Below are 27,086 nucleotides of genomic sequence, written 5' to 3'. Positions count from 1 at the left end.
ACGAATCCTGATTCACGAGGTCCGTACACACACGGAATAGCACGCGGTAAATCACGCGAGCAATTCAACGACTGCCTAGAAGCGTTAGATTCACTGTAGCGCTTCGGAAGACCGACCATGCAGCCTGTATAACAGGTCAGGTCATCAATCATTTCCGCTGCAAATCGATCAGGTATGCGGGCTAGCTCTTACTTGCAATAACTCTGTCGAGTTACACTTGTCCAACAACGCACGCATACGCGGCCAACGAATAAACGCTGTCAGAAAAAGCGTGAATTACCCCAACTTGTTGACCCAAGTAATTAGGGTTACTATACGTCCTCCTTTTTAGCGTAAAATGTCATAAAAGACATCAAATTTCAGCCAAAAGACTGACGACGGGTTACGCGGGAGTAAAATCTGAAAAATGACACCCCCATGTATTTTAGTCAACACCACAGAAGTAACGTAGAAAGTGGGCAAATCGGGAGTCGAGCCAAAGTGATGACCTTATATTTTTAGTCGACACAAGATTTCCAGTAAATATGACACAACCATCTGTTTTCAATTACGGTAAGCCAACTTTCAAGATTTGATAAAAGTGCCCTCCCTTACCGATTCCAAAATATGGTAACACTACAAGTAATCATCCTATGCTTCCTTATCAGCAAAACTAGTCGGAGACCCCTCTCAACTTGTTCACAAGAAACCCAAATAAACTTCACTTGTATTTTCTTCCGTTTCAGCAAATTACGAAGTTAAAACTACACGTGCAGACAGATGACCACATGGCAAATGCCCTCAACTCCATAAACAAAATACCTTACAAACGGCCTAATGATAATACGGAGTCCACAAAATAACATTGAACAGCTGATTATAAATTAACAGTACTCCATCGCATATACGTGTTTTTTTTGCAGGTGTAACTTTTGTCGGTCAGGCGGTTTCTCACTCAACAACTACTGCATATGACGAGATAAACGCAAAGGACGCGATGCCGCCACCTAGTCATTTCTTGGACCGTGTCATGTAACCGTACAGTACACGTTTAACATCAGGGCGATTGGCAGGTCAAGGTAATAAACATCTTTAACGTCTTGTAATGTCAGCGTGCCTTTTACAGACATCACCTTCACAAAAGCGGCAAAAAAATAACCCCTCTCTTGAGTATATTCGCGAAATCAAGTCGACACCGCATCATTTCCAAGGCAGTAAAGCTACGCGCACTGTTTACAGAGGTCTCAAGCAGTGTGTCGAAAGCAGTCCGTCATTCGGCTAGTTCCCGACCAAAGTAAGTCACCAGTTCAAGTGCAAAATCATAAAACGTTAACACACACCGCATATTTCAAGGGATGCGGTAATTTCTTTGTGGCAAATTCTGCATCCAGCTGGAACTGAATGAATTCGAAAAGATCGCACCTGCAACCACACGTCGTCATCCTCGAATGGCTCAAGGAGGTGCAAAAGCAAACACAGCGCGGTTCCTGCGCCGGCGCTAGCTCGCAAATCTCTTCAAGGCAGCAAAGATGTCTCGAACGGCGCTTCCGGGATCAGTTCAAATCGATACCGGACAAAACTAGCTACAGAGGCGTCAAACGCGTAGGTTCGACGCCCGCATTGTCAAATGAATAAAGGATGGAACTGCTGTGACAAAATTTTTTCATTCCAATGAGTCATTTTTTCCGAGACCGTCGCATTCGCCGTTGCGCTCACGGTTTGCCTTCGGCGGGATTGCTGGAAGTCGCGGCGTCGGAGGCGGCCGCGTTTTGCCCGCGTCTCGGAGGCATCCTCTCGTTCACCCTGTCCATGTCCTTCGCTTCTTTAAAGGTGGTGATTTTTCCGTTGTTGGCAACGCCGATAGCTGGAATTACAACACAATGTTGCCGTAGACTAAGGGTTCTTAAAGCGGGGCCCGTGACTGGTTTTAAGGGTACATGAAAAGTCAAAGATACAAACTACAAAACAGTAAGTTGTCCTTCATAAACAACAAAGGTCGGTAACCATTTTTGATACAATTTTTATACGAATGTGTGATATTGGAAATTTATAACACCTCAGACCTCATACACTATAAAGTCGCTAAAGAGTGTCAGGTAAGGCAGTAACACACATGTTTAGATAAGAGAAATAACCTTTTTTTCAAGTTTTGTCTGAACCTTGAACAAAACAACAAATACAAAAATCTACAGGCTTTTTTCAGACAGATCACAAACGCATCGCGGACCATAGGTTGCCAACCGCTGCTTTGTAAGATATGTCACCAATTTGGACGAGTGTCCTTATTCTGTCTTACTGTCAGCGCTTATCATAGACCATGGCAATACGCGGTCGTGATTAGTAGGGATGGTGTGAACGTGAGGTTCACGTTCGCGTTCTGTGTGTGAACCTCGGAAATTTAGAGGTTCGCGTTCACAACAGAACCTTGGTAGGTTCTGCACTGTGAACCTTTTGGTAAATTGTAATTTTCACTCCATTATAAGATCTTTGGCTCAAATTTATTGCATTTCAACTGCGGGCCACTCCATGCATGGTGCTGGCAGCATAAAAAATCTACACTAAACGAGCATGCACCATGCACCTCGACAACCTTAAAAGTTTTACTTGCTTTGTTGCAAAAATTTTCTCGGAATATCCAGCTTTCCGTTTGTGAATATTTAGTGACTCTCTGCTGTGAGCCTGACCCGCAATCGATATACGCATAGTCAGCGAATGATGCTTAGTCAACCAATCAATGACATTGATATCGTCTTCTGATGTAAAAAATCGAACGGTCGTACTGGGTCAATCTTGACTTCATATCTTTACTGTATCATTGAAACCAAATCCGTGCGATTACGGTGCGTGCTACTGCTGCATAACTTGTTGTTTGTGGTATCGGTAGCGAGTATAGAAACCCGTTGTACACTCTGCTCAATATCAATGTAGCAATACTCAGACTCCGAACACATTGTCCGGTCTGGCTAAGACCGTTAAGGCGTAAGCTTATATTCCTTGGTAAGTCCTCGTCGAAATTGTTGGCAAAGCGACGGAATGTACTGATTTTATGCAATTATTATATCCTTTGATTACCGCGGTTGATACATTTAGCGACGTTTAAAACGCCGATATGTACTTCAGCATTGTGGCATTATGTGGGCCGAATCTTCGCTAGGTATCGTGTACATTAATATAGGGTATATTAGGCATCACTTCATTGAAAGAAAGGGTTGGAATTAGCAATATGACATCACGTGACGTCACGAGGTTCACGTTCGTGTTCACACAGAACCTTTCAAAAAGGTTCGCGCTCACACGAACCTGAACCTTTCAGAGGTTCACACCATCCCTAGTGATTAGCGTAACCTGGCTGAAGTGATGGCAGAATTTTATTTACCAGCTTCCGAAATTTCACGCTTGGGCTACTCAGAATTTTTGATCCACGTCAACGGCAACCCTGGTCGTGCAGTTCGAAATCGTTCTCGGACTAGGTAACAGGTAACCACCCAATAAATTTAGGGGTTCGCGCTAAAAAGAGGTTAATATAATACCCACAGTTCGGCCGTTTTTTATCACTAAAGGATCATTACCCGCGGTTACTCTCAAGAACATATGAAGGATGCATCGTTTCCCAGCCCAGATGCCACCCTAGCACTTATGGCCCAATATGGGCTAAACATCTCACGCACAGCCAAAACCAGGGCTTTGGAGCAGCCGTAAATTTAAACTGCTCCAGCTCCGGAGCTCTCTTTTATCATACATTAGCTCCGGCTCCAGCTCCGGAGCCGCATTATAACCACTGCTCCGGCTCTGAAATTATCGAATGGTCCGTTCTATATCAGGGGTGGCCCGCAAATGTAGCCCGCGAGAGGGTTTTGCGTGGCCCGCGAGGTATTGTCCTATTATATTATGGAAAATGAATTGCTCAGATTGTGAACTTGCAATGCCAACCAAAAATTACAATTCTGGCTGCGACACTTGGGATGTTGATGACTAAAATATCAGTTCCGACGCATTGGCAGACCCAGGGTCCAGTCACATTTTCAGTAAATCGTCGTACATTACAATAAACTAAAATAGTAGCGAAATTTTTCTTCACACTTCGCGTGAAAATGCACGGCTCCGGGGCTCCGGCTCCAAAGCCCTGGCCAAAACGTGATATTTTGTGGCATTACTTCTGCTAAAGAAACGGCAACGGCTACTTAGACCATATCGTCGCCTGACGCATTCACCAAACAAGTACAAACCGTCATGCAAAGATGTCGCTCCCCCTGATAGCACTCCGGTCGGCAGCATTCCAGTCGGCGTCAGGCCTTTCAGTTGAAGTACCGTTTCGCTTTCCTGTCTGTAATTGCAGATAGTAAACATCGGGTTAGTATGCTAGTTTGAATCAGCCCAATAAAGCGAGGCGAGGCCACGGCCACGAAATAAATTGGTAGCAGCCATCATGCTGGTAAACCTAGAGTGAATGCTCGGCTGCGAAGACAAGACTTTACAACGCTGCCACAAAACAGCAGATGTCTTGTATTTTCAAAGGATGCTATGCACCGGGAATCGTGAGTAGTCAAGTAAATTCTACATAGTGGATCTCCTCTACCTACGCAGTGTACCAGAGTGGCTTTGCTTTCAGTCCACCATTGCTTCTATTTAGTTTCAAAGTCAGATTAGTAGCTTTCTACCTCTAAGTAGTAGGCAAAAAGTAGTTTGACAAATCATTTATCGGTAATGTATGATCATCATATCTTCTGGGCAAAGCAACACCACCCCAGAGACACACTACATCAGTTATTTTGAAGGTTGTTATCTGCTATTCGAAGAATAGGTATCCTGTACCACTTTCTGGTTCAACGCTTGGATACTTATAAAACCATTAATGTTCATCATAGACCGTAGCCTACTTGAGATTCCGAGTAGAGACTTCATCCATTTGGGGTTATTTCATGATAATTTGACAACCTCACGGCGCCAGTGCTGAATAATTACAAACAAAAGACTCACCAAGACTGGTTTGAAACATGCAATGATATAACAAACTAGTTCTACACAGCGAATGCGATCCATTACGCAAATTCGCGAAGGAAAGTGGTTAAAGTCTCCAAGACTGTACAGAAATTACAAAAATCTATTACTGACTTGCACGAGTGAGACAGAGCGCTTCAGCCAGCAAAACAGCGTAACAGCATACACAGAAAACTCAATTTAAATAGGAGATATACTCAGGAAAGAATAGTGAATTACGTCACCAAATGAGATATTTGACACATTCCCAAACAATATGGTCGGAAGGTTAATCAGACTGCGATATTTGCATACGAAAGAGAGAGCTAATTTATTCGTTACTCGAAAATAAGGAGAGAATATCCGCCAATACTACCGCACTCGAACTAAAATCCTGACCACTCCCACGAGAATAGGAAGTCCTGAATAATTCACATTCGTCATTCTGCAACTAAGCCCGGGTAGTTTAAAACCACGGGGATGGCGAGATTTTCGGTGCCATTAAAATAACACACCTCCCCACATTAGAACGGAGATAATCCACGCGCTGCCGTGAAATATTTTGGCAATATCGAATTAGCAAAGGCGGTACGCTGTGCGAAAAGAGAATCACGCATGTGTCAGTTTCAACTATGCGAGTGATAAAACCAGGTGACAGTTGACATGCAACTTAATTTGGTGCCCTGTGTGAATCAAAGCTGGCTGTTCACTTTTGTAACTGAAGATTCCAAGCTAAAACAAAAGGCTTGTAACACTGTCTGTAAGATAATTATGCATTCTGACCATAAATAAAATATAAAATAAAGCTTTGGAAGACAGAAGAAAATACAGCCTGCTTCTGAGCTGTCTCGTCACTACCTGCATCTGCTAGGTTACCTCAAAGTCTGAAAATACGCCGCCATCCTGCCTACGGCTCGAATCTTCGAACGCAACGCGTTCCTTTTGGCCCTGCTATGCAAGCTGTCTGCCTGAGACTTCGCTTCGCAATAAAAAAAGAAGAGTAGAGATGTCGGTCAGACAATAACGATACAAACGACAATACGATATGAAATTAAGAATAGATGCGAGACATGCCCATGCTAAGAGTGCAGCTGCCCGCGATGCAGCACCTCATGCGCCTTACCTGAGTACAGAGAACACCCGCGCCATTTTTCCTATGGCACGGATTTTGTTCCGAATCACCTCCTTTCTAGCGGCAGGTGTGCCACCTTTAAAAAAGTATCGTTGCATTGAGGAGACATTTGTTCGGTTTGCCCTACGTTAGTCAAGTTTCGACAAAAACCGCTACCCGGCCAAATTTGATCTCAAACCGTGATCAACTAATGTCAGCGCAAAATCTGGACTACATTACCAGAGATTTGGTTATGCGATGCAAAGAGTCACAGGAATAGATCGATCCATAACACAAAAGTCCTACAATTTCAGTACCGGCAGAAAATTAGCCACTGACAAACTACAAAAATTAGGTCCACACAGAGCATAATTAGCTGATAAGTTCAGTTGAAGTAATCCAAGTTTATGCTACAGCAAATTTCATAAATTCTACATATGGAAACTGGAAGATGCAAAATTGAACCTCGCAAGTTTACTATAGCCTAGTTACACAAACTTCAAAAAACCGAAAGTCCAGTCTCTACGGTAAGGCCTACTGTGCGCAAGCTGCAAATGAACACTGGACAGGCTACAAGCAGAGCACAAAAACTTCTTATCCGGACAAGGAAGACCACTGTTTTATGTAGACGAGTCAAATATGTCAAATACAATAACTTCGACATTTTCATTTATCAACGCGCAAGATTCAGAAAGGCAGCAACGTATAAACAGCTCAACACTGGAAGCGGAATGGCGTAAAGACAGGCACAATTATGTTCTCATAATCCACCTGCTCACCAGCGCAATGACTTGTTTGAACTTGAGATGTCTAGCCATTACAGAGCATTAGACAGCAATATATTTCACTATACAGCTACAGGCCAGGAGAGCTGTATGCAAATTAACATCACACTACAGCAGATAGGACACTTAACAATCATGTCAAAATCAAAACACGGGTTACCGACTTAGGATCTGGCCATGGCTTGTGTTATAAATTGACTTCTTATAAAGGTCAAAATAATTTTGAGAAAATATGAGAAAAAATCGTTTGCGGTCTGCGGATAATTATCTACTGTAACAATCCATACTCTTCAGGAAACACACACACGCATACGCAAAGATATGAAAGCGATCGTCCCAAAACCAACTGGCATTATATTCTGACCGTCTAGGAACATTCCACAACTGCAATATCACCAGATTTGACACAGTATATTAGTCCAAGTTTTCAAACTGGATTAATTAACAGGCTACACACCAAGTACCTTCAAGCCCAATCATTTTCGTCATTCATCATTTTGCTGTCATTCCCTTTGCTACATTAAATCTCCACACAATAATAAACACAAAGATAACATAAAGCAGATCGAACAGGTTTTAACCACAACAGATTCACGGTCAGTTTGTCAGACATGGTAGTCATACATAATTACAAGATATGACAGTTTATAGATCACTTAGTTTTCTAGGGGTAAAAGTAGCGGGAGTTGGTTCGATAATTCCAACTCCACAACAAACAACAGATGCTTCTATTCTTGTGGCAGAGCAGATTCAAAATCATTATACACGAACTCAAATGACCACTTGACCTTGGCAGACATGAATCACTCGCCATTCTGTTTAGCAAAGTGCCAGCATCCTTGTTATAGATTAATTTCTAAACCGATCATATAAGATTCAGATTACTAATGTCGATTGAGACAACAATGCATATATAAATGCGCATGTGTGCGCATGTCATCTTGGCAATAATACGCAGTGCTCCAATTTTCAGTAAAAGCATAGGAGTTATCGAATTGCAATTCAAGGAAAACTATGTACGATATCAATATTTATGCAATTATACTATAGTTTTTCATATTCATTTGGAGCATGCTTGGCAATAAATAATGCGCAACGATAGTTAAACTACACACACACACTAATGAAACTGCAATCATCAGATCTAGCCGATTAGCAACTTGGGACCGTTACCATGATTATGTAATTACAATTCACGCGAAAAGGTTATTACATTATTTGTCTAGTTTCGATTTCCAGGTTACCACAGAATCACCACAGCTACAAGTTGTTTTCTAGTTCTATAGCACCCATTTACACCCACGTCTGGTTGGGCCATCGAGGTGGCCCGTTCTGCGCATCTGCGATGCTTTTTCAATTTCACTTCTTAAAACCTTCAAATTGAAGTTCAATTGCTTTTCCATATATTCTGAAAGTATGAAGTCACAAGCCTACAAAGCGGGAAAAATAGCGCTGCTATTCCGGCAATCACACTCATAGAACATTATATGATACAGCTGCATTTATTGCTTGCTAGGACGCAAAATCTCCGAGTTCTATGTAAAAAGACCTAGACCTTGGTTTTGCATGCAATATTGTTTAAATTTTGCTTAAATAGCTACCTAAGTAATAAGCAAGTGTGTGTTGAACACATGCAACATACATTACATTATGCACCATGCAGACATGGGAGAATGGTAATCTCAAGTAGCCTTAAGATTACAGTAAAAACACTAAACAAGACGGATTGAATTACTAACAAACCGGTAGAGCGCTACAATTCTGAGCGATAGTGTTCAATTTCTTCTTTTGCAAAACATAATTTATTCAAGAAAAATATGCCAATGTGTTGATACTACTTTCATTTAGTCTCAAATTTTGCATATAGCAAAATGTTTCATATAAAAATTTACTACAAGTCCATGGGATATCAGGAAATGCGATTTTGGACCCACATTCACCAAAAGCCAACATTCTAGGTAAAAAAATTGAAACACTAACCTTACACGTGCGATAGACCCAATATAAAATACCAAACAGTCACATTTTTGTTGTGATTCGAACAAATCAGTCGCTATTTCAAAATTGTCATTCTGCAACCATCACATTACGTTGACGGACATATTCATAATCGTAATAGATTACATTATCACATTATTCGTATCATAAACTGGCATCGTGCGGACTCGGTCATAGCAATATGCAAGCTCGTTTTGTAGAAACAAAATCAATCCGTAAAACATTCATGTCACCATCACGGTCAAGTTAAGAGTAGTCAGTGCTGTTAGAAAACCTTGCTGTTACAAATTTCTCTTCTGCGGTCAAATTGATTTACCAGCACACGGTCAGAGTCAAAATGATGCTATCGAGCGTAGGTGCAGACTGGGACCTTGAAACCTGCCAAGATGCATTTTGCAACACTTACCCTGGGCAGGTATCGGCGTGCCAGCACGCTCGTGAGGAGGATTTGATGTCATTGCATCTTAATCATACAGATGGAGACACACCGGTATACGTTGAAAGGCAAAAGATATAGGCACCGCAAATGCACAGTTGTCTGGGGCCACATTTGTATAGGCGACTAGGCGAACATCTTATTATGTGCTAACAACACTACGAACATAAGTTATTTTGATAATTGGTCACTTCAGAATTGTGTTTGACACCCGTTCTACCGATCACAGATCATAGAATGTTTTTGACAACACCACATTTTATTCAAACACAAATGTGGGCGATCACACATGAGTACGTCCCGACAAATCTGTGAATCTCTGCGACTCAAGTTTCTGCTTCTCTAGTACTAGCAGTGCTCTTTAACAACTTTTTTGGGCCTCACCTTAAGATGGATTTGGCTTTACACGGATCCCTAGTCCACAGACTCCAGTTTAAGAACAACTGGTTTTGTGTTAAGAGTTTGTGATGCAACCTTGCATAACTCCCGTACTGGTGCACCCCATGCATATTTAGGTGCACATCGGTTGAAGAGCACTGGACGAGATATGATGAAATCAACTGTTAAAGCAAAACGCGGCTTACTAAGCCTTGCCGTTGCAAAATCCTACCAACGTGTTAACATAACGTAAATCTATCAGTCTGGATTCCAATTATATTGATGTGTACCTCTAACAAGTTTCAATATTGATATTTGCTGTTACTATGAATTTTGTTGGTTGGCAGACGTCAAAGGTTCATACAATGAATAGATTTATTACGCTCGGAATTGATAATGATGGTGGATTCCGCAGCATTGAATTCTTAATTGCCAGGACACTAGAAAGTATACGGTTGGCTAGTTTTCGACTAGGTAAAAGTTCTGAATGTGATCTCATAAAAATAATTGAGCAAATCACCACGCAAACCGTCCATAGTACCGTCAGCCTCTATGTTAGTGTTGATGAAACATATCGGATAGCTGAATCAAAAAAGAGACCAAGCTTTTTGCATCATCAAGTGCCGGTAGTCCCCTTGAGAAATAACAAAAACAACCCGCTCGTAGAATGCCATTAGCTTACAGTATACAACCACAGAGCCTACACACAGAATACAAAAGCCATATCAACGAGTAGTCAAATCCGCGAATGCATCACAATGGACCACTAAAGTACAGAACCATGACGCCTAGCTGTCACACCTTGTCGGTGAGACGCGATTTCGCGACAGTAAACAAAACACAGTAGGCTACTTTAGAAAACGTCGCCAGACGTTTGCTAAATTAGTTACATATCACAGAGTCGGACCAGTCATTAATTATTTAAATGGGAGGTTCCGCGTGTGCGTATCACAGGGCACGGTTTCCTGAAACCGGCGAGTAATCTCCGCACTTTGTCAACCGTAAAAAATGTCGATAAGCACGCAAAAAGACGGAATACGCATTTTCCGGTGTGACGCAACGTAAGCAAATATGGATCGCGAACCGCTTTGTCAGAGATAGGAGACAACACAGTTAAAGTAGTCATACTTGGTAGTCGCATAGAAGTAGAAGTAATATGGTCAATTTCTACTCCAGTACAAGTAGAAGTAGCGATCTCAAAGTTATACGCCTAGTCTTGCGCGAAAAACTGAAAGCTATGAAGTAGAAGTAGTAGTCTAACATCATAACCAGGGTTGTAATGACTCAAGCCATGACTCGACTCGAGTCTATTGAACCGGATTGAACTCAGAACTGAACAGTGAACACAATGACTTGGACTCGGACTCGGACTCGACCTTCTACTCACTGACTTTGACTTGACTCGATGGTGAATTGAAAATGACTTGATATGACTCGAGTCAAAACTATGAAAGTGAGATCGACTTGTGACTCGGAACCTTGTGACTTGGTTACAACCCTGATCATAACCACGCAAGTATGTAGTGGAAGTATTCAAAACCTACTTGAGTAGGCTACTCCATAACTGACCACCTCTGACCGTGAGATTTATAAAGATAATATTGACAGCGTTTGATTGATAGCCTGGAGCATATTGCATCTATTGCCTATTATGTTTCGACAGAGATGGTCAGGTAATCATCGTTGGCACTCAAGCAGACAGAGTCGTTAGGATATTTACTGCTTTTGATTGAGCTGCGGCCTTGAGCCTACCTTTAGTTCATTCTCACTAGACCGGTGGTATCCAAACTTTTTGCGACACGCCCCCCTCGGTGATAGTGAAAAATTTAGCGCTTCCTTATCGTCATATCAAAAAATACTAAAAAGACCAACCAGTATGTTTGGAATCCCAACGCACTGTTTGCTGGAATGGAAAGTGTTATATGGCGGTTGAGACACTTCTCAAATATGGAATTCGGACTAAACAAAGCGCAATAATTATGAGCTGGGGGTGAAAATTTCTAGGTGAATATTTTGTTAAACATAATCATCTGCACATTGACATTGGCACATTGACATTTTAGCGATTTTGGTGCCTAATCACCCTCCTTGAGCTTAGCTAAACGTACCTGACTATGACCTAAATCTAAAATCAATGCCACAACCACACACATTCACCGGTTACACTTCATGCAGGGACATCTTCCGATCAGTGCAAGGCTCGATATCAGTCAAAACGTGGATGGTACGACGCAATGAATATGACATTGGAAAATCGAAAGATATAATCAGGATTATTGTCATCGTGAAAACTTGTAAGTTTCAGCACAAATTAAACTCCTTTCGAGTTCAAGAAACATCATTTTTCACAGACGGCTTTGCGCCTCCTCCCCCCCTCAAACGCTGTCACGCCCCCCATTTTGAGAACCACTGCGCTAGACCAAAGTAGAAATAGAAGAAATATCACAAATTTCTGTTGAAGTAAAAGCATAAATAGTGATTTCCAAGCAGCTAAAAAGAAGGTATTCTAGGCCTAGTTTTGCGTGAAAAACAAAAAACTGTCAAGTAACACACGTAGGGATAACCTAATTGAGTGCCCCTAAAATAAAAAGAGCTTCATCGCCGAACGTCTATGCCTGCGGGCACGTCAAAAACAAAGTCAAGCAAGACACCCTACCTTCGAACGTGTCGTCTTTCTCCGCCAGCAGTTCGTCGTCCGAGCAGATGTTCAGCACGTTCACCAGCATTTCGGTTACTGCAATGTTGCACAAATACTGTATTTGTAAAGACTAGCGGCAGTGAGCGATAAAACAAAACGCGGCACCTTTCTCTCCGACAAACGGCAGCGACCAGGTGAACACGTCCATGAAGTTGGGCAGCCAGTACGGATGCGGGGAGCAGTTGAACTGCCGGATGTTCATGACGTTGTTTTCGTATTTCAGGACAGCAGCTGAAAACGTAACTTGACATGAGCGAGACGGAAGGATCTGGTCACCCCGAGCGCTGCGCACAAAAACGAGACCTCGACTTCTAATAGAGCGTTAATTGTAACGCGAGAGATTTTTTAATACTGAAATTATACACGCCCCTCGTCACTACGATTCAATTTGTCAACGAGAATTAGTTTCGATATTTTCCTCTCAAAGTGGAAACCTTGGAATGAAATCTTCCCGGCGTAGAAAACGTGTTACACAACACAATTTAATTGGCGAAAGCAACATTGATTGAGCGTTGCATAGACAACTAGTCATAAAAGCGCTATGAAATAGTTATGGACGAAAAAAAACAAATTAGCTTTGATGCGGTGTAGAGTAAAAGGTAGGGCTGGGCACAATGATTTTAGTATTCAAATCTGAATCGAGTATTAATTTTAATGATTCAAGTCGAGTAGTAAAAGACAATTTTTTCGAGTACTGAAACTATACGCTGCTCGCAACTGAAAGTTTATTTACTAATGAGAATTATAGTTTTGATGCTATCTTCCACTGAGGAAGCCTTGAAACCTTGATTGGCCGTGTCCAAGCATACGAGACATAGTACAAAGCTACGAACGTTACTGGAAATAACACATTTCCGAAGTCTTTATCATCTCACAACATTGTCAACAAGTGCGATGAAATCAATGTGGTCGAAAAAATACCAAAGTATCTTTAATGTGACGGATAACAGGCATTGAACTTTGACATAGTACATGCTGTTGTGACGTCATAATGAGTGATATTACTCAGGCACTCGATTTTGCCCAGCCCTAGTAACAGGCAATGTATTATTTGTGGGCGGAATCAAAGTCAACTATTTGAACTTTAAGATTTGGCCACACCTGGCCCTAGTCACAAGGCGCCGTGTCAACGAAATTACAATCACATCATGATTTTCGCCATGGCGTCAAACATGTGGTGATGACAGTCGGCCAGCAACGCAGTTGGTTAAACAGCCCTGCGGCTTGTTCTTTCCAGAAAAGGCAGAGCACTAGACGACAACTACAGATTCTATTGGGCAGGAGGCAAATGTGTTTGATACTGCACCAGGTCCAGATCTGGAGAGGATTTTGAACTCCTCATCTTGCTTTGCTCGCTTTGAAATTTCCGAATCTACGAAACCGTTATGGCTCTCTGCAAAGCAACACACCCCGTGTGCAGCATATTTAATAGCCACTACATTGTGTAAACAAAGCCTAACCAGGTGATTACCGAACAGATACGGTCCATTGATGTGTAAATGCAAAAAGATCATTTTGTTTCAAATTCGGGAATGTTAACAGAACCATGGTCGAAACAGGATTCCAATTTTATCAAAGGAGATACAATCAGGACCCTCAAGTGTGATCAGCACACAGCCAGCCAACTTTGACCCACTGTGAGATTCGTGTATTTTATTGAGTAAAATCCTACATCCTAGCTTCAAAATCGCACGAGGCCAGTGCATACCTGTTGTAGTCTTAGACAGCTCTGCATACACAAGTTCATAAAACTTCACTTACTCACCTTTATTATTATAAACATCCAAGTAATTTGGTGCGGAAAAAATTGTTATTAGAGAAGGAAATCCCGTCGCCTGACATCTTTTATACATCCGATACCTGGAAACAATGATTCTGTAACAATACACTGCCAAAGCAGCGTGCTTCGGACTAAACTGTACTCTGCGGATGGTAATCGCCATCTGGAACAAAGTTAGATTCACCAAGACTATTGAGGAGACGTTATTAGTGTTTGCACTCCAGTTCGTATAGATGCAGGCAGGCGCCATTTCTCCAGGCACCGCGGTTACATTTGCTTGAAATCAAGTGCTTTCACATTTTTCATTTACAAGGAAGCGGTAATCACCCTAGCATTGCTGGGTAGGCACAACTCTCAACTGGGGATATGCCTGAAAAAATTGACCAATAATCCAATCTCATCACCGACATTTAAGATGTATATATACGGTATTAAGTAATATGAGATTGATATCAGATATGAAACAATAAATATGCCTGTAATTGACGATTCATTTCCCAGATAAAAATATCATAACGCCTCGGCGAATTTAGAATACAGGGTATCTCCGATACACGGTCATCACAACAAATATCAATCGTCTCAGACTCATTATAATGTCAATGAGAGGTTGTGATGTGGTACCTCATTAAAATCTCACACACTTTACACATCTACATCACACTTGAGATTCCACATACAAAACCAGTTGTCTCAGCACCGTGTAGTAATTGACACTTTGGGCGAATAAACACATTTGAAAGATAACGCCTGTTGGATGGCTGTCATGTTTGAATAAATTGTTGATCGCAAATACCAAATTGTCAACACTCACCCGGCGTCTTGCGCCTCGTGTGCTCTGATGAGTGACAGTAGCCCGTTGTTTTGTAGGAAGTCGCACACCGCTGGGAAACTGAAAATCACAATGTTCCAAAACTTAGCTCCAATGCATGGCGGGGCCAGAAATTACATTGTCATGTTCAGGAGTCAAGAGCGACCGAAAATGCATCTCACGTGTGGTTGAAAGCCTCCAACTAATCTGGATTCTCAAACCATTAATAGCACTCGTGTGGGTGCCGGTGCTACAGTAACTATCATAATCATGAAACAATAAGCTGTTAAACTGTGGGACCCTTGATCAGTACAAGGACCAGAAACAAAGTTTTGCAATTTCCGGCCCCGTTTTGAATTGGGGAATTGGTGACTGCAGTCAACCGGTCGGTCATTAACGCAAAAAGAAAACAGTTTAAAATAGGTCATGGTTTGCTACCTCCCAAAAAGGCAGTATCAGTATTGACTTTGAAGGGATCGGAAAATAGGAGCAAACATCACATGCAAGTTATGAGATTTTGAGGTGAAAAAGACCAAATTCATCGATTTTTATACCTAATTTCAATGTGGATCGTTACTACAATCGAATATCACGAGAGGCCACCAGGTGTGTATAACATTTTTCCAAACTGAGATTATATAGGGCACAGATTGACAAGACAGAACATGGTCACATTTAAAACATGCGATTTCATACAAACAGATTTGGGATTTTACGTAAACAGATTAGTTTTCTACACCGCACTCCAAGATGAGTGCGGTAATGGAGCACGGTATATTAGTATATCCACTAGAATTTGCCCTAATTCAAACAAGCCAAACCATACAGTCCTGGCTTCAATTATTATAGTACATCGCCTTAAAGCACATCATCCAGTCCTTATTCTCCGTTCCAATGAGCTCAGATTAACCCCACAAATAACCCATCTCACCACAACATATGGCAAAGCCAGCCAACCAAGGAAATTTCACTAAACTAACAAGGCAAAGCCATACGCTATTACCTTCCATTATTACAGTCCATCGATTCATGGCACACGATCTATTCATTACTCCGATGATGCCGGGTTAACCCCTAAACACCGTATTTCTTAAAACATATTGCAAAGCCAGCCGACCGAGGAAATTTCACCAATTACTTGAATTTCACGGAGGAGCAATATCATGTTAAGACTACAAAACACGTAAACCTTGTATTGATCAAATATAAAGGAGAGATTAATACGACATAGATGTGCCTTTTCAAGCGTAAGTCTGAATAGTAGGAACAAGAAATTAAGACTCGCTTACTATTAATCAAGTATGCATCGATTATTATACCTATTTTCGATAATACCAATTGTAACCACCAGGTGCTATACAAATTACCTGTAGAAGTACGAGCACCCCCTGACTGTGTTATGGCAGTAATGATCATTTGACCTTTCGTTTCCGAAGTCCTCGAGGGGGTCTGACCAGAGTAGATCACACATCGGCCCGAACGCGGGCGGTTCCTTGAAGCGGTCCAGCTGAAACGCAACAAGATTCGTGTAAGAACGACAATGCAGAATCGAGCGCACAATTTTCAGTATTCTGTTAAGGGTGAAATACCGTATTGGAGCAATGTACTTTTTTCTAAATTTCCTGCTGGTTAGTTGGCCGAACTGCTATACCATATTACCATAATTCGCCACGGCTATGCACGGCCAGCACTGGTAATGCAGATCAGAAGTCACAAACTACAACAGAGAACGAATTTAACTATGCACACAGCTGGTTCAAATCCGTGCAACTGTGCCATGACCGGTATTGCACATTCTGTGTTCACTTTGCATATAAGTCAATCAATCATTCAAGGCAGAATTGATGGCAGATAATCTATTAATATAGAATTTTCAAGTCATTATTTTACAGTAATCTCACGAGTTGAAAAGAAACCTTATCACACTTGCCTACAAACGATTTGAGCGAGAATTCTCATACTGAACAAACAGTCACATATTATACTACAAAACTTATATATATCAGCAATCGCAAGTGTTATCATTATGGCAGCACTGACGCATAGTTTACGAGTGATGGTTAGCGAAGCTCAAACCACACAATATCCTATTTGTAGCTGCAACTTGAATATCACCAAGATTACGAGTTCATCCCAAACCCTGCATCGCATATTTCATCATTGGGAATACGCCCATCCATAATATCCCTATATTTGTGATTGTGACTAGCAGCGAGACACTTGACATTTATCCTGCAATCAGAATCAATACCAGTCAATAGTCAATTCAGCCACGACCACCAAGATATTCCAGTGTTTGGTGAAAGACAATTCATTGTTAATACAGTAAGATCTACGTTGATGAACAGATGGCTATGATACCGCGATTTTAAACAATGCTCTAATACAAGGAATGGCAACGCAGTCTGTTGTAATGAATTATGGTATTGTATTTTCATATTCAATACCAATGCGATGGACAAAAACTAGTAGCCCACACTACCACCACATACAGTACATAATATCTAGTAACAGTACTATTTCTAGGCACCCTACCACATTGTGATGATAAATTATTGTTTCCTCAGAAACTACATGTACAATTTTTCTACAGAATACCCAATTAGTGCCGAAATGCACGATAAAACCTTGATCGATGTGAATATCGGGAGCAGCTTATAACGCAAACACAGCAAGGTAGATTCGAGAGTAAAAGTTAGCGCATTGTAAACACAAAACATGTAGGATTGTAGACTAGTAGTTACACAAGAGACACAGTTTGCTCGATAGCGTGGTTAAGTAATAAATTAATGTTTAGCCATCTTACCCGTTTAATATCGTCTAACGTGTTGATTTCAGGAGACAGGCCGCCATGAACGCACAGGAACTGTTGGTTCATCAACGCCGCGAGAGGTAGGCAATCGAAAGCGTCCATGCATGCATCATACACCCTTTCGCTGTATTTTATTTTGCCTGAAATCAACAAGATGAAATCGATCTGCTGGCAATTAAATCAATTACATTGATCAATACGAAACGCGGTAAGTTTAAAGTTGGGAATAAGAAATAAGTGGATCATCAGCAACATAATGTTACCATGATACATGTAAGACATGATACACAAGGAATTTCAATTCGAGGTCATGATACAATCAAGAGGTGAAAGTGTATGCCTACTCCACACAGAGCGCAATAAACAATAGACGGCACAGGGAGCAGACACAGGTTGATATTTCCCGTAACTCCAATTGTTTCAGGAATCAAACAAAAAAGCAGCTGTCAAAGAGGCCATACCCATCAATGAACAAAATGATGGACTGAAGTTGCCGCACTTTAGGTTTCATCAACTTACTAAACAGTGCAGTGTATAATAACGGCTATGGCTGCCTCTATATCATTATTATTACCGGCATTAGAAATTGCTGTGTGGATAACCTATCGTATGGTGCATATATGATGCAAAATTTAGTAATTGTTGACCAAGCCAGACATAGTCAGATTGTAGTCAATTATACCCAAAATAAATACAAATTTACTGTGATATAATACTGAATATGATTACATTGTCGTTTGAGTGTAATGCAATCTATCAATTGCTTTGTCAACATTTTTTGCCAGTTCTGTTGATCTAAATCCACATCTGGGCAGATAAGGCAGAAGGCTTCCATCTTGATCAACATCTTAATGTATACATGTGTTTGTGTAGTTACCCAACACATTAATTTATCCCTACTTTAACTCGAAGCATTTACAATTTTACATCTTGAAGTCAAATTTTTCACAGCCAGAGATCTGATGCAAAATAATAATCGGATGAATAGTTAAGTTGTATGTTGGAATAAATTACTTCCTGTTGAATAGCCTAATTAGAAACACCTGTTACTGAATTTACAAATGGATGAGACGAGTAACTGATACTTTAAATCTTACACAAGGGTATGCAGGGACAGGGTGTACTGTACTATGGGATAGCTTGATGACACATCATTCCAAGTCCAATCATTACCAAACCCAATACGGCACCCTTTTTGGTATTATTCGTATCTATATGTTGACCAAAAAAGTTTGACGTGCCCCCTACAAAAGGCTTTTTGCACCATGTTCCGTAAACAATGATTGCTGGTAGAGCGTTTTGATCTTGAAATACTTCAGTTGAGGATTTCTTCCCACAAAGCAAATATTTGTGACATGATAAGTACTAGCCACATTCACTGTATTCAGCAAACAAAGCCACATAATAGAGAGGTATAATCCAAGGAACAAAAGGGTAAGACAACATGTTATTTACGAAGGTAATACAAGAATGCAGTGATGAATAATTCAGGGACACATTCTCCAAAACGGTACCATCACACTTCTTGCACTAAATATACCCAATCAAGTTCCGAGCCCGTTTGCAATACAGTATCCGACCTTCTTTAGTACCCATAGAGACTGGAATAGCACATCCACAAATAAATGTCAATTGACAGGTTTGAGCCTTGATCACTAGGGGAACTGTGATGCAAAGGTACTTTGAGTACAATCCAACAATTAAGTTTGCTTTCGACTCTTATAGCAACGATGGCTTCGGACAATACGAAATAGGTACCCAATGACATTTGATCGATCATTGCCTTGCTGATGCTTGCTGCGTTATGTAAGTTCTCAACGACTGGTAATGAATCTGCCAAAAGCGTCTTTGTCAATCATGCCAGAAATGAATGTCTGGGACATTACACCTAGATTTCAATTCTCCCAGCCTCTTTAATTTGATGATTCTTTTGAAGAAAACTAAGTAAAATCAATTTCACTGAGTGTAAAAAGCTGTTTTTTTGCCTACTTTTCTCGTTCTGGCTCACATTTTCACTATCAATATCAAACTCAAATTAGTTCCATACACAGTGGTTGTGAACAGCATTACCATTCATCAGATATCATGTAAGTATTATTACAGCAGAGAGCAAATCGCGTGATGCTGACATGAAGTAGGTTCTTGCGACATTCCGTGGTTTTCAAGTGGACATGTCCCACAAACTGTAATCGTGCAGTCACATAATCGACAACACATAATATTCGTCGTAGACAGCAGAAGAAATAGACGAGAAGTATCGCAATTTTATAATTTTAGAATAGTTGCCAAGCCTTTCACCTGTACTTCTTGTTCTAGGTCCATAAGACAAAGCGTGCATAATTTATCATGATATAACAGTAACACAGCCAATATGGTACCGTAAAATAAGAACAAAAACCACCAAGTTCAAAGCAGTTTAATGTGGTAGCTTCCAAGTTGCAACAATGTGACAAACAATTATCCCTGTATTTTCCGGTTGCTCGCTAAATGACATTTTGGAGCACGGTCTTTACGTGCGGACGCATTTCCTGACTAACTCGGTTCAATGGAGTGAGGTAACACCATTCATCTACAGGAACGGCAGTAATTCACACCAACGCAGCAACATAGCATTCGATCACAACACCAATGGCTTTAGTATCAACATCACTTGCATGTACTTACATTCTTGTTTGAAAGTGAAATATTCTGTCAGGTGACGGCATTCATGATTCCCTCTCAGCAAGTGCAGTGTATTGGGATACAAAATTTTAAGCGCCCAAAGGTAGAGAACGCACTAAAAAGAACGCAGCCGACATTTAGGATCAAACAGTAATGTATAATACCGGGAAGCTGATATCCCAAAGCCATTAAAATCTGGCGCATTTAACAAGCTTACTTCTATACTGAAATAACCTCTGTCCACGTAATCTCCTAGGAAGAGGTAATTTGTTGTCGCTGGATTGCCACCAACTTCAAATAATTTCATGAGGTCGTAAAATTGTCCATGAATATCACCACAAACTGTCACAATTATAAAAAAAAATAGAGTTAACGGACTGCCATAGTTTCAAGGGCAACCTGTGTACCCACCAGTGACTGGTGCCTGTATATCGAGCATCGTTTTTTCGGCACGGAGTAGATCAGCACCCATATTTATAATCTTCAAGGCAGCCTGAAAACATTAAATGATTAGAATTCATCTCGTTTTGAATGAAACCTAGCTTGATTAGAGCAGCTGTGAAAGATATACTTATTGATTAAGTGATGGAAGAGCCTAAGACTAAAAAAACACCAAGTGTTCACTCATTTTAGAATGAAGGTAAAAAGCTTAGAATTCATATCAGTAAGTATAGAATAGTATCGAAAGTCGTTTTCTAAGAAAGAAATGAAAAAAAACTGTAGAACGGAATTAACCGGAAAATATTTCAATACCAGGTTGATGTGAAAGTACATCTATTGCAAAAAACGTGTCACAAATTACATCAAATTCGACCACCTCGATTAGATGGAAAAAGGAACCGTGAAATGAAGTTTTTTTCTTCAATAAAATTGAAACCTGTGATGGTGTCAATGGTAAAATCAAGGGGAATTGAAAAGATCATTACTAATTTTGCGTAACGATACAGCAAAGCAACTATATATACCTCTGAATAACGACAACAATATCGCAGAGATAAAGATATCCAGGTAGGCTTAGATCATGTGGATACTGTGCATTTTCATAATCATAGTGCATTGTAAAATCTGCACACAGCACAATGTCAGGCCGGAGTGAAAAGTTAGCATACAAATATAAAACACATGCCTACAGATGAGTAACCCGTCATTTCCTGCCCAATTTGATGCCGTAAAGCTAGAACAAAACTTACTTTTCTGAACACAACTGCACAGAAAATCATTCAAGTCAGTGGATAGACACCGAACGGTAACAATAACTGTAATTAACCAATTACACAAGTCAAAGTGCTGCATTGCAGGCCATCTCCATCGACTAGTTATAATCAAAATTTGCCATAATGCCAGTAACACTGAGGACATCACCAGAACAGTATTACAAGCAGTTTAGTCAAATCAGTCCATGTTTGGATGAATTGAATCACGTTTTGAGTGACTGCACTTGAGTCGAGTCACTGCCCTACAATGTCTTGACTCGGACTGGACATATCAGAAATGTGGAAGTACTCGGGACTAGGAGATAAATTTTCAGATCAATGTCAAGTTCTACTTCACAAAGCATTCTCTGAAACTCTCGCGATTGCACCATAAATGACCATATCATCAATACCAATCTTTCATTTACTAAATTTACTGCATTACTGCATTTAGGCTTTCTATATGCAGAAACAACATCGCAGACAAAACATTTTCTGCATGCCTCTTAACTGGTGCCATAATGACTTCGACTGGCATGACATTACAAGAGCCTGCATAAATTTATTGAATTAAGTAGGCCCGTCGTTTACGTGGAACTAGCTCAAGCTTAAGCTCCGCACAGTTGAACATCATTATGTCACACCTACCTTAAATAATGAGCTACCAGTATTGTTTTCGAATAACGATGCACCATGCACACTGTTTTGGGAGTTGGTCTTTGAATTAAAATCCAGGCCAAATGCTGCATGGGTATTGGAGACAGTGCCGCATACATTATACAACTCCAAACACAGGAATATTCAAGAGCCAGTTGAAAGGTTGCTGAATGATAAGCTTTGTATATACTGAGAACTAAAGCGAGTGCTTTCGTGCAGCATTCAAGTCAATAAACGTGGTCTAGATTGAATTATATTCCGCTAGTATTTAGCATGGACTCAGGGCCTACGATAACTTACGTTATTGTAGGCCCCGATGAACTATACTCAGAATACTTGCGATTTGATCCCCAACACTGGAAGTTGCCAGATAATAAGTTTCATACCAGTGTTGTTTTATCTAATCCATGAACCGAATAAGGAATATAAGTACATATATTTACAAAACAGGAAAATTACGTACCTCTTCGCCTAGTCTGCCTTCTTTTATAAAGTGCTGCTTTAGCACTTCAACTTTTAGGTTCCCATTCGACTCGAACACTTCTTCCACGGTCAACTTGTGACTCGGCGGAAAAGGGACATCTGCAACAAATTTATAGGAATAAAATCCACAGAAAGGGGCCAGCTGAGATGGATTGGACGTTCCAAGTGACCCCACAGAAAAACAAACATGAAATGAATGCTATTAATAATGCACTTGTGTGGGAATGACACGAAAGAAAGACGGAAGATGGGATTAGGGATCAAACACCATGAAAAGTCAAGACTCTCATAGAGGCTATTCACTGCTTATGGATTTGTGAGTATAAGCTTAAAAAGTACAATATGAACTCTGTATGCTGAGTAGTTTGTCAACAAGAAGGTCTACTACCCGTGAGAACGTCTTGAATAGTAAAAGTGCCAACATAAAACTTGCATAATAATATGAGCTGTTTAACAAAAAATATCATGGATTGCAAACAATGGACCCATAGTACGATGAAGAAACCTAGAAAAAGGAACTTATGAAACTAGAACATAAGGCTCCTAGTCTTTGCATAGTAATGTGGACTGACTAAATCAGCGTAACTACAAATTGTGGAGAACAATTCAAAATTTAAGTACCGCTGGACTCTTGGACACTTATTCCATTTTTTCGCTAGTCCACTGATAAATATGTCTTGCAAGATATATGTCGAACTGGATTTAGCCATGCAGCAGTAACAGTTCAAACACAACAAACATCCTGGGATTGCACCACATGTAGCAGCATTAAATTTCATAATTTTTTGATTGTCCTGGTAACTGACATATAATATGTGAAATTACACCCTGGCTTCCACGATTTGTTCAATTTAATCATGGCATCAAATCATGGCGTGTCATTAATGAGAGAAATCTCGGGAAATCGCCGCAACAAGAACCACTTCAGACGACAGAAACCTTCGAGGATAATTTCTGATCTCTATTGTTGCCTCGGGTCTCAAAACAACACAAATCCATCAAATAATTTGCAAGTTTGATAAGTTTTGCAGAACTAAAAAGTACCAGCTTTAGAAGTGGAAACAATCAATCGCAAATCCCCAATCAGGTTTAATTATAAGAACCCTATTCTTGATGACCCCAAGATTAAAAATTGTGAATTAAACCTCACGTACCTAAGATTGATTGATTTACTGGCGGCAATGCGGCATTAACAAATTATATACATGCATGGCGAATCAATGATATCTCAAAATGATATAATCTCAAACAGCTTCAGCTCTTACCAACGAAATTGAGATGCATACCACTGAATATCAATTGATAAGGTATGACACGAACAAAAGTAATAACTTGACCCCACCAATTTCAAAAGAAGAAAAATGTAGATAGGCTACTTTTGCAAGCAATTCTGATATTTGCATCTCAACCCTGAGTTTGTAAAGCTAAAATTTACTGCACGCAATGATACGGGCAACAACATAAGACACAAGTCACACATGGACATCGCACATGTAGAAGTAATTTCAAGGATAGCTAAATTATTTCAAAAACACATACAACTGAAAATAGGCAAACCCCACCGTAACATATGGCAGGAGTAATTGTGCTAGCAACTCAACGTAATCAATAGCGAGATCATAAAGGAAAGACAAGACTGTAGTTTCGAAGTCATTAGCAGCACCATCTCTCAAATCCCCAATGATTTAGTAGTATTTGACAGGATTAAAACATACTTCTGCACAGTACCTATCCCACATCTTCAACAGGCGCACAATATTATGCACTGTTGAATTATCCCTATATGATAAAAATACATAACCAGAACTACATTTGAATATAATCAGTTCAATAAAGACAATAATTTCACAATTTTGGTGGTGAATACACAGAAATTTACTTTGATGGACTCATCTTGAAGTTGAAACTTACACAAATACTGGTAATAAATAAGTATGAAATGAAAATATGGTGAGAGAGTGGTGGAAAATATGGAGAGAGTGGTGGAAAATACCACTACCACATGACCCTGTATTATAGAAGCACAATAAAACAGTTTTTTTCAATTGAGCAAATAGATCGATTCATTCATTTATTACGCCAGTGAAAATTGGGTATTGAACAGGGTGACGAGGGGCCACGAGTAGCTTAACATTCAGCATTTGAAAAATGGATGAACTTGCTTAGGTATGTCATTTACATAGCCGCAGCTGAAATTTTCCATCAAAATACCGGGTACAATATTGCTGCCTCTTATTATATGTGAAAAGGTTAAAATGAGATATTTGAATTGTTGATTTTTGTTCTCAAAATAAGGGGAATAAGCACAACAAATTTTAGCTTCGGTCGCTTGAGATTGGTGTAGTCAAGTGACTGACATCATTGGGCAATATTTGAATTTCTGGTAGGCCTATAATATGGTCAATTTTACACCATACCTAATGAACACAGTGCATCAGCATGGCATTGCTAAACCAACGGTTAACAGTAACAGATATACGAGATGACTGTAGTACTGTGCCATATTGTCCGGCATATTGTTGTGTTAAAGTCAGTAATTTAAAACATATTAGAGTTAAGGAGCTTAACAATCTTTGTTACAATCATTTAGCAATATACTCTGAATACAGACTTCACATACAGTACTATAACACGTTTACAAATATAAAAATGCCTCAAAGGATAGGAATACCGGAGTAGGACATATTAAAGTCAAATCTACTTAGCCTTATGACACTAGGCTTTCACCATTCAAATATGCAGGCAAAAATAGGCTAGCTGCCACATAGTATTCAATTCAGTCTGCACTCGAGTATCATCAAAATCAAATTTCAGACAGCTGTGCAATATATCTACACTCTTCAGTCGGTATACAAGCTGCCGTATGGGGCTGCAGAACGAATGATATCGATAAACACAAGCATGCCAAACAAACGTACAACTACAACGTTGTGTGTAGTTTGAACTTCAAAACCATTGTTTGTGTGTAGTAGTTGGTTACTTGACAGCCTACATTGAATATAAAATGTTTGTAAAAGAATTTTGATTCAACACTCTTTGATATGAAACCACTTGTATTTTGAGTTGATTCCATCTATGATTTGATTGAAGGAATCGGACAATTAAAAAACCGATCAGTACTGCATACTACTCGAAGTAAAGCTCTATAACTAACAGAGCTGGGAGCACAGGAGTACAATCATGATTACCAAAAACTGATTTATGCATCGCATTAATTTATATGAATTGAGTTTAGTAGCTGATTTTCTTTTTGTAACGAAAGTGGTCCTCTGTGCAGCAATTCATTAGCCAAATTCACCGTTTCAGTCGAGAGCCTTCCTCAGTAAAATTTGAAATCGCTGACAGAGATTATAATGTCAAAAATAGGAAATCTTTCTTCTTGATCTGGTTGGTTTGAAATGTAGCTTGGATAAAGCTTTAGTTAATTGAGTACACAACTCGCAATATAATCCTGCAAGCACGAGATATTACCCATCCCAAATGGCAAACAATGCTTTGACAAGTTTTACATAGAAACACACATTAACAGTGAATGAAATACTTGATACACATTTGTTGATATGAATTGTGCACACTAGACACCTACCTGACATACACCGTTCTGTCGTTGATGGTGCGGAAGCTTCATTTTGGTCTGAATTCATTGCAAAGCCAGAGAAAGGTATGATGATAATTATCCAGGCGGCAGAATTGAATCAAATCTCTGCCCAGTCAAAAATATATCCTGGCAGCCAGTTTTTTTCGTTCGTTTATGCGGTCTCAACTGTATTACATGTGCTGCAACAGAAAATAAGCTAATCTCTAAAATAATTGATGATTTACTAATATGACACCATAAAGTTGATTGCAATGTCAAAGAACAAAATGAATACTTGGATAGGTTAAAAATACATCATATCACATTCAAAAACAGAAACTCTGATCAACTTTCAAGATTCTATTTCTCAAATTGTAATTTTTAGAGTGACAATGCTAATTCTCTTATTGTACATTAGAGCATTGGAAATTCAACGGTCGTCAGTCATTAAAAAAACATGAATTGGTTGTATACAGTGAATGCATAAAAAGGACGTGGTGGCAGTTTTCCAAGAGGCACGGAATCAAGAACTCTGCAATTAAGGCCATTATTACACTCTACTCCAGACGGCCAAAAATGAGCCGTGTGTGGTAGTTACAGGAGAATGTGCCACGAATAAGGCAAAGTGAAGCAAAAACTGACCAATATCAATCTATAACCGATCAGAGTTCATCGTCTAGAACAGTGGTTCCCAATGTGGGCGATATCGCCCCCCAGGGGGCGATTTGGCGGACTAGGGGGGCGAAAATG

At 40.1% G+C, this 27,086-nt stretch overlaps 1 protein-coding gene across 3 annotated transcripts; it reads right to left on the bottom strand.

Moving 5' to 3' along the window:
• Nucleotides 1-689: 689 nt before the first annotated feature.
• LOC145458368 (protein phosphatase 3 catalytic subunit alpha-like) lies at nt 690-27,017 on the bottom strand. 3 transcript variants are annotated; one of them, XM_080336726.1, is made up of 15 exons: nt 26,346-27,017; nt 22,740-22,858; nt 20,838-20,919; nt 20,644-20,768; nt 20,430-20,541; nt 17,760-17,905; nt 16,321-16,460; nt 14,957-15,034; nt 14,128-14,222; nt 12,468-12,593; nt 12,321-12,398; nt 8,156-8,260; nt 6,080-6,164; nt 4,206-4,303; nt 690-1,843 (listed from the first exon to the last, which is right to left on the bottom strand). In XM_080336726.1, the coding sequence occupies exons 1-15, from the start codon at nt 26,401-26,403 to the stop codon at nt 1,692-1,694; spliced, it is 1,599 nt and encodes a 532-aa protein (XP_080192852.1). In that variant the 5' UTR covers nt 26,404-27,017; the 3' UTR covers nt 690-1,691. The 3 variants fall into 3 exon arrangements, with proteins under 3 accessions (XP_080192852.1, XP_080192853.1, XP_080192854.1); XM_080336727.1 differs by lacking the exons at nt 6,080-6,164; nt 8,156-8,260 and adding an exon at nt 5,833-5,935; XM_080336728.1 differs by lacking the exon at nt 8,156-8,260 and having other exon boundaries at nt 26,346-27,015.
• Nucleotides 27,018-27,086: the final 69 nt, after the last annotated feature.

This window comes from Botryllus schlosseri, chromosome 16, assembly GCF_051294905.1.
Source record: "Botryllus schlosseri isolate E-star chromosome 16, Bs_hap1, whole genome shotgun sequence".
NCBI lineage: Eukaryota > Metazoa > Chordata > Ascidiacea > Stolidobranchia > Styelidae > Botryllus > Botryllus schlosseri.
Note: the sequence above shows the minus strand (reverse complement) of the source record. Positions and strands in the feature narration are given on the sequence as shown.

Excerpts from the sequence above, each read along its gene's own strand:
- LOC145458368 (XM_080336726.1), bottom strand. The coding sequence starts at position 26,403 with ATGAATTCAGACCAAAATGAAGCTTCCGCACCATCAACGACAGAACGG. Across the intron at positions 20,542-20,643 it reads GAGGTTATTTCAGTATAGAA|TGCGTTCTCTACCTTTGGGC; the intron begins GTAAGCTTGTTA and ends CGTTCTTTTTAG. Across the intron at positions 6,165-8,155 it reads CCTCGATGGCCCAACCAGAC|GTGGCACACCTGCCGCTAGA; the intron begins GTGGGTGTAAAT and ends ACTTTTTTAAAG.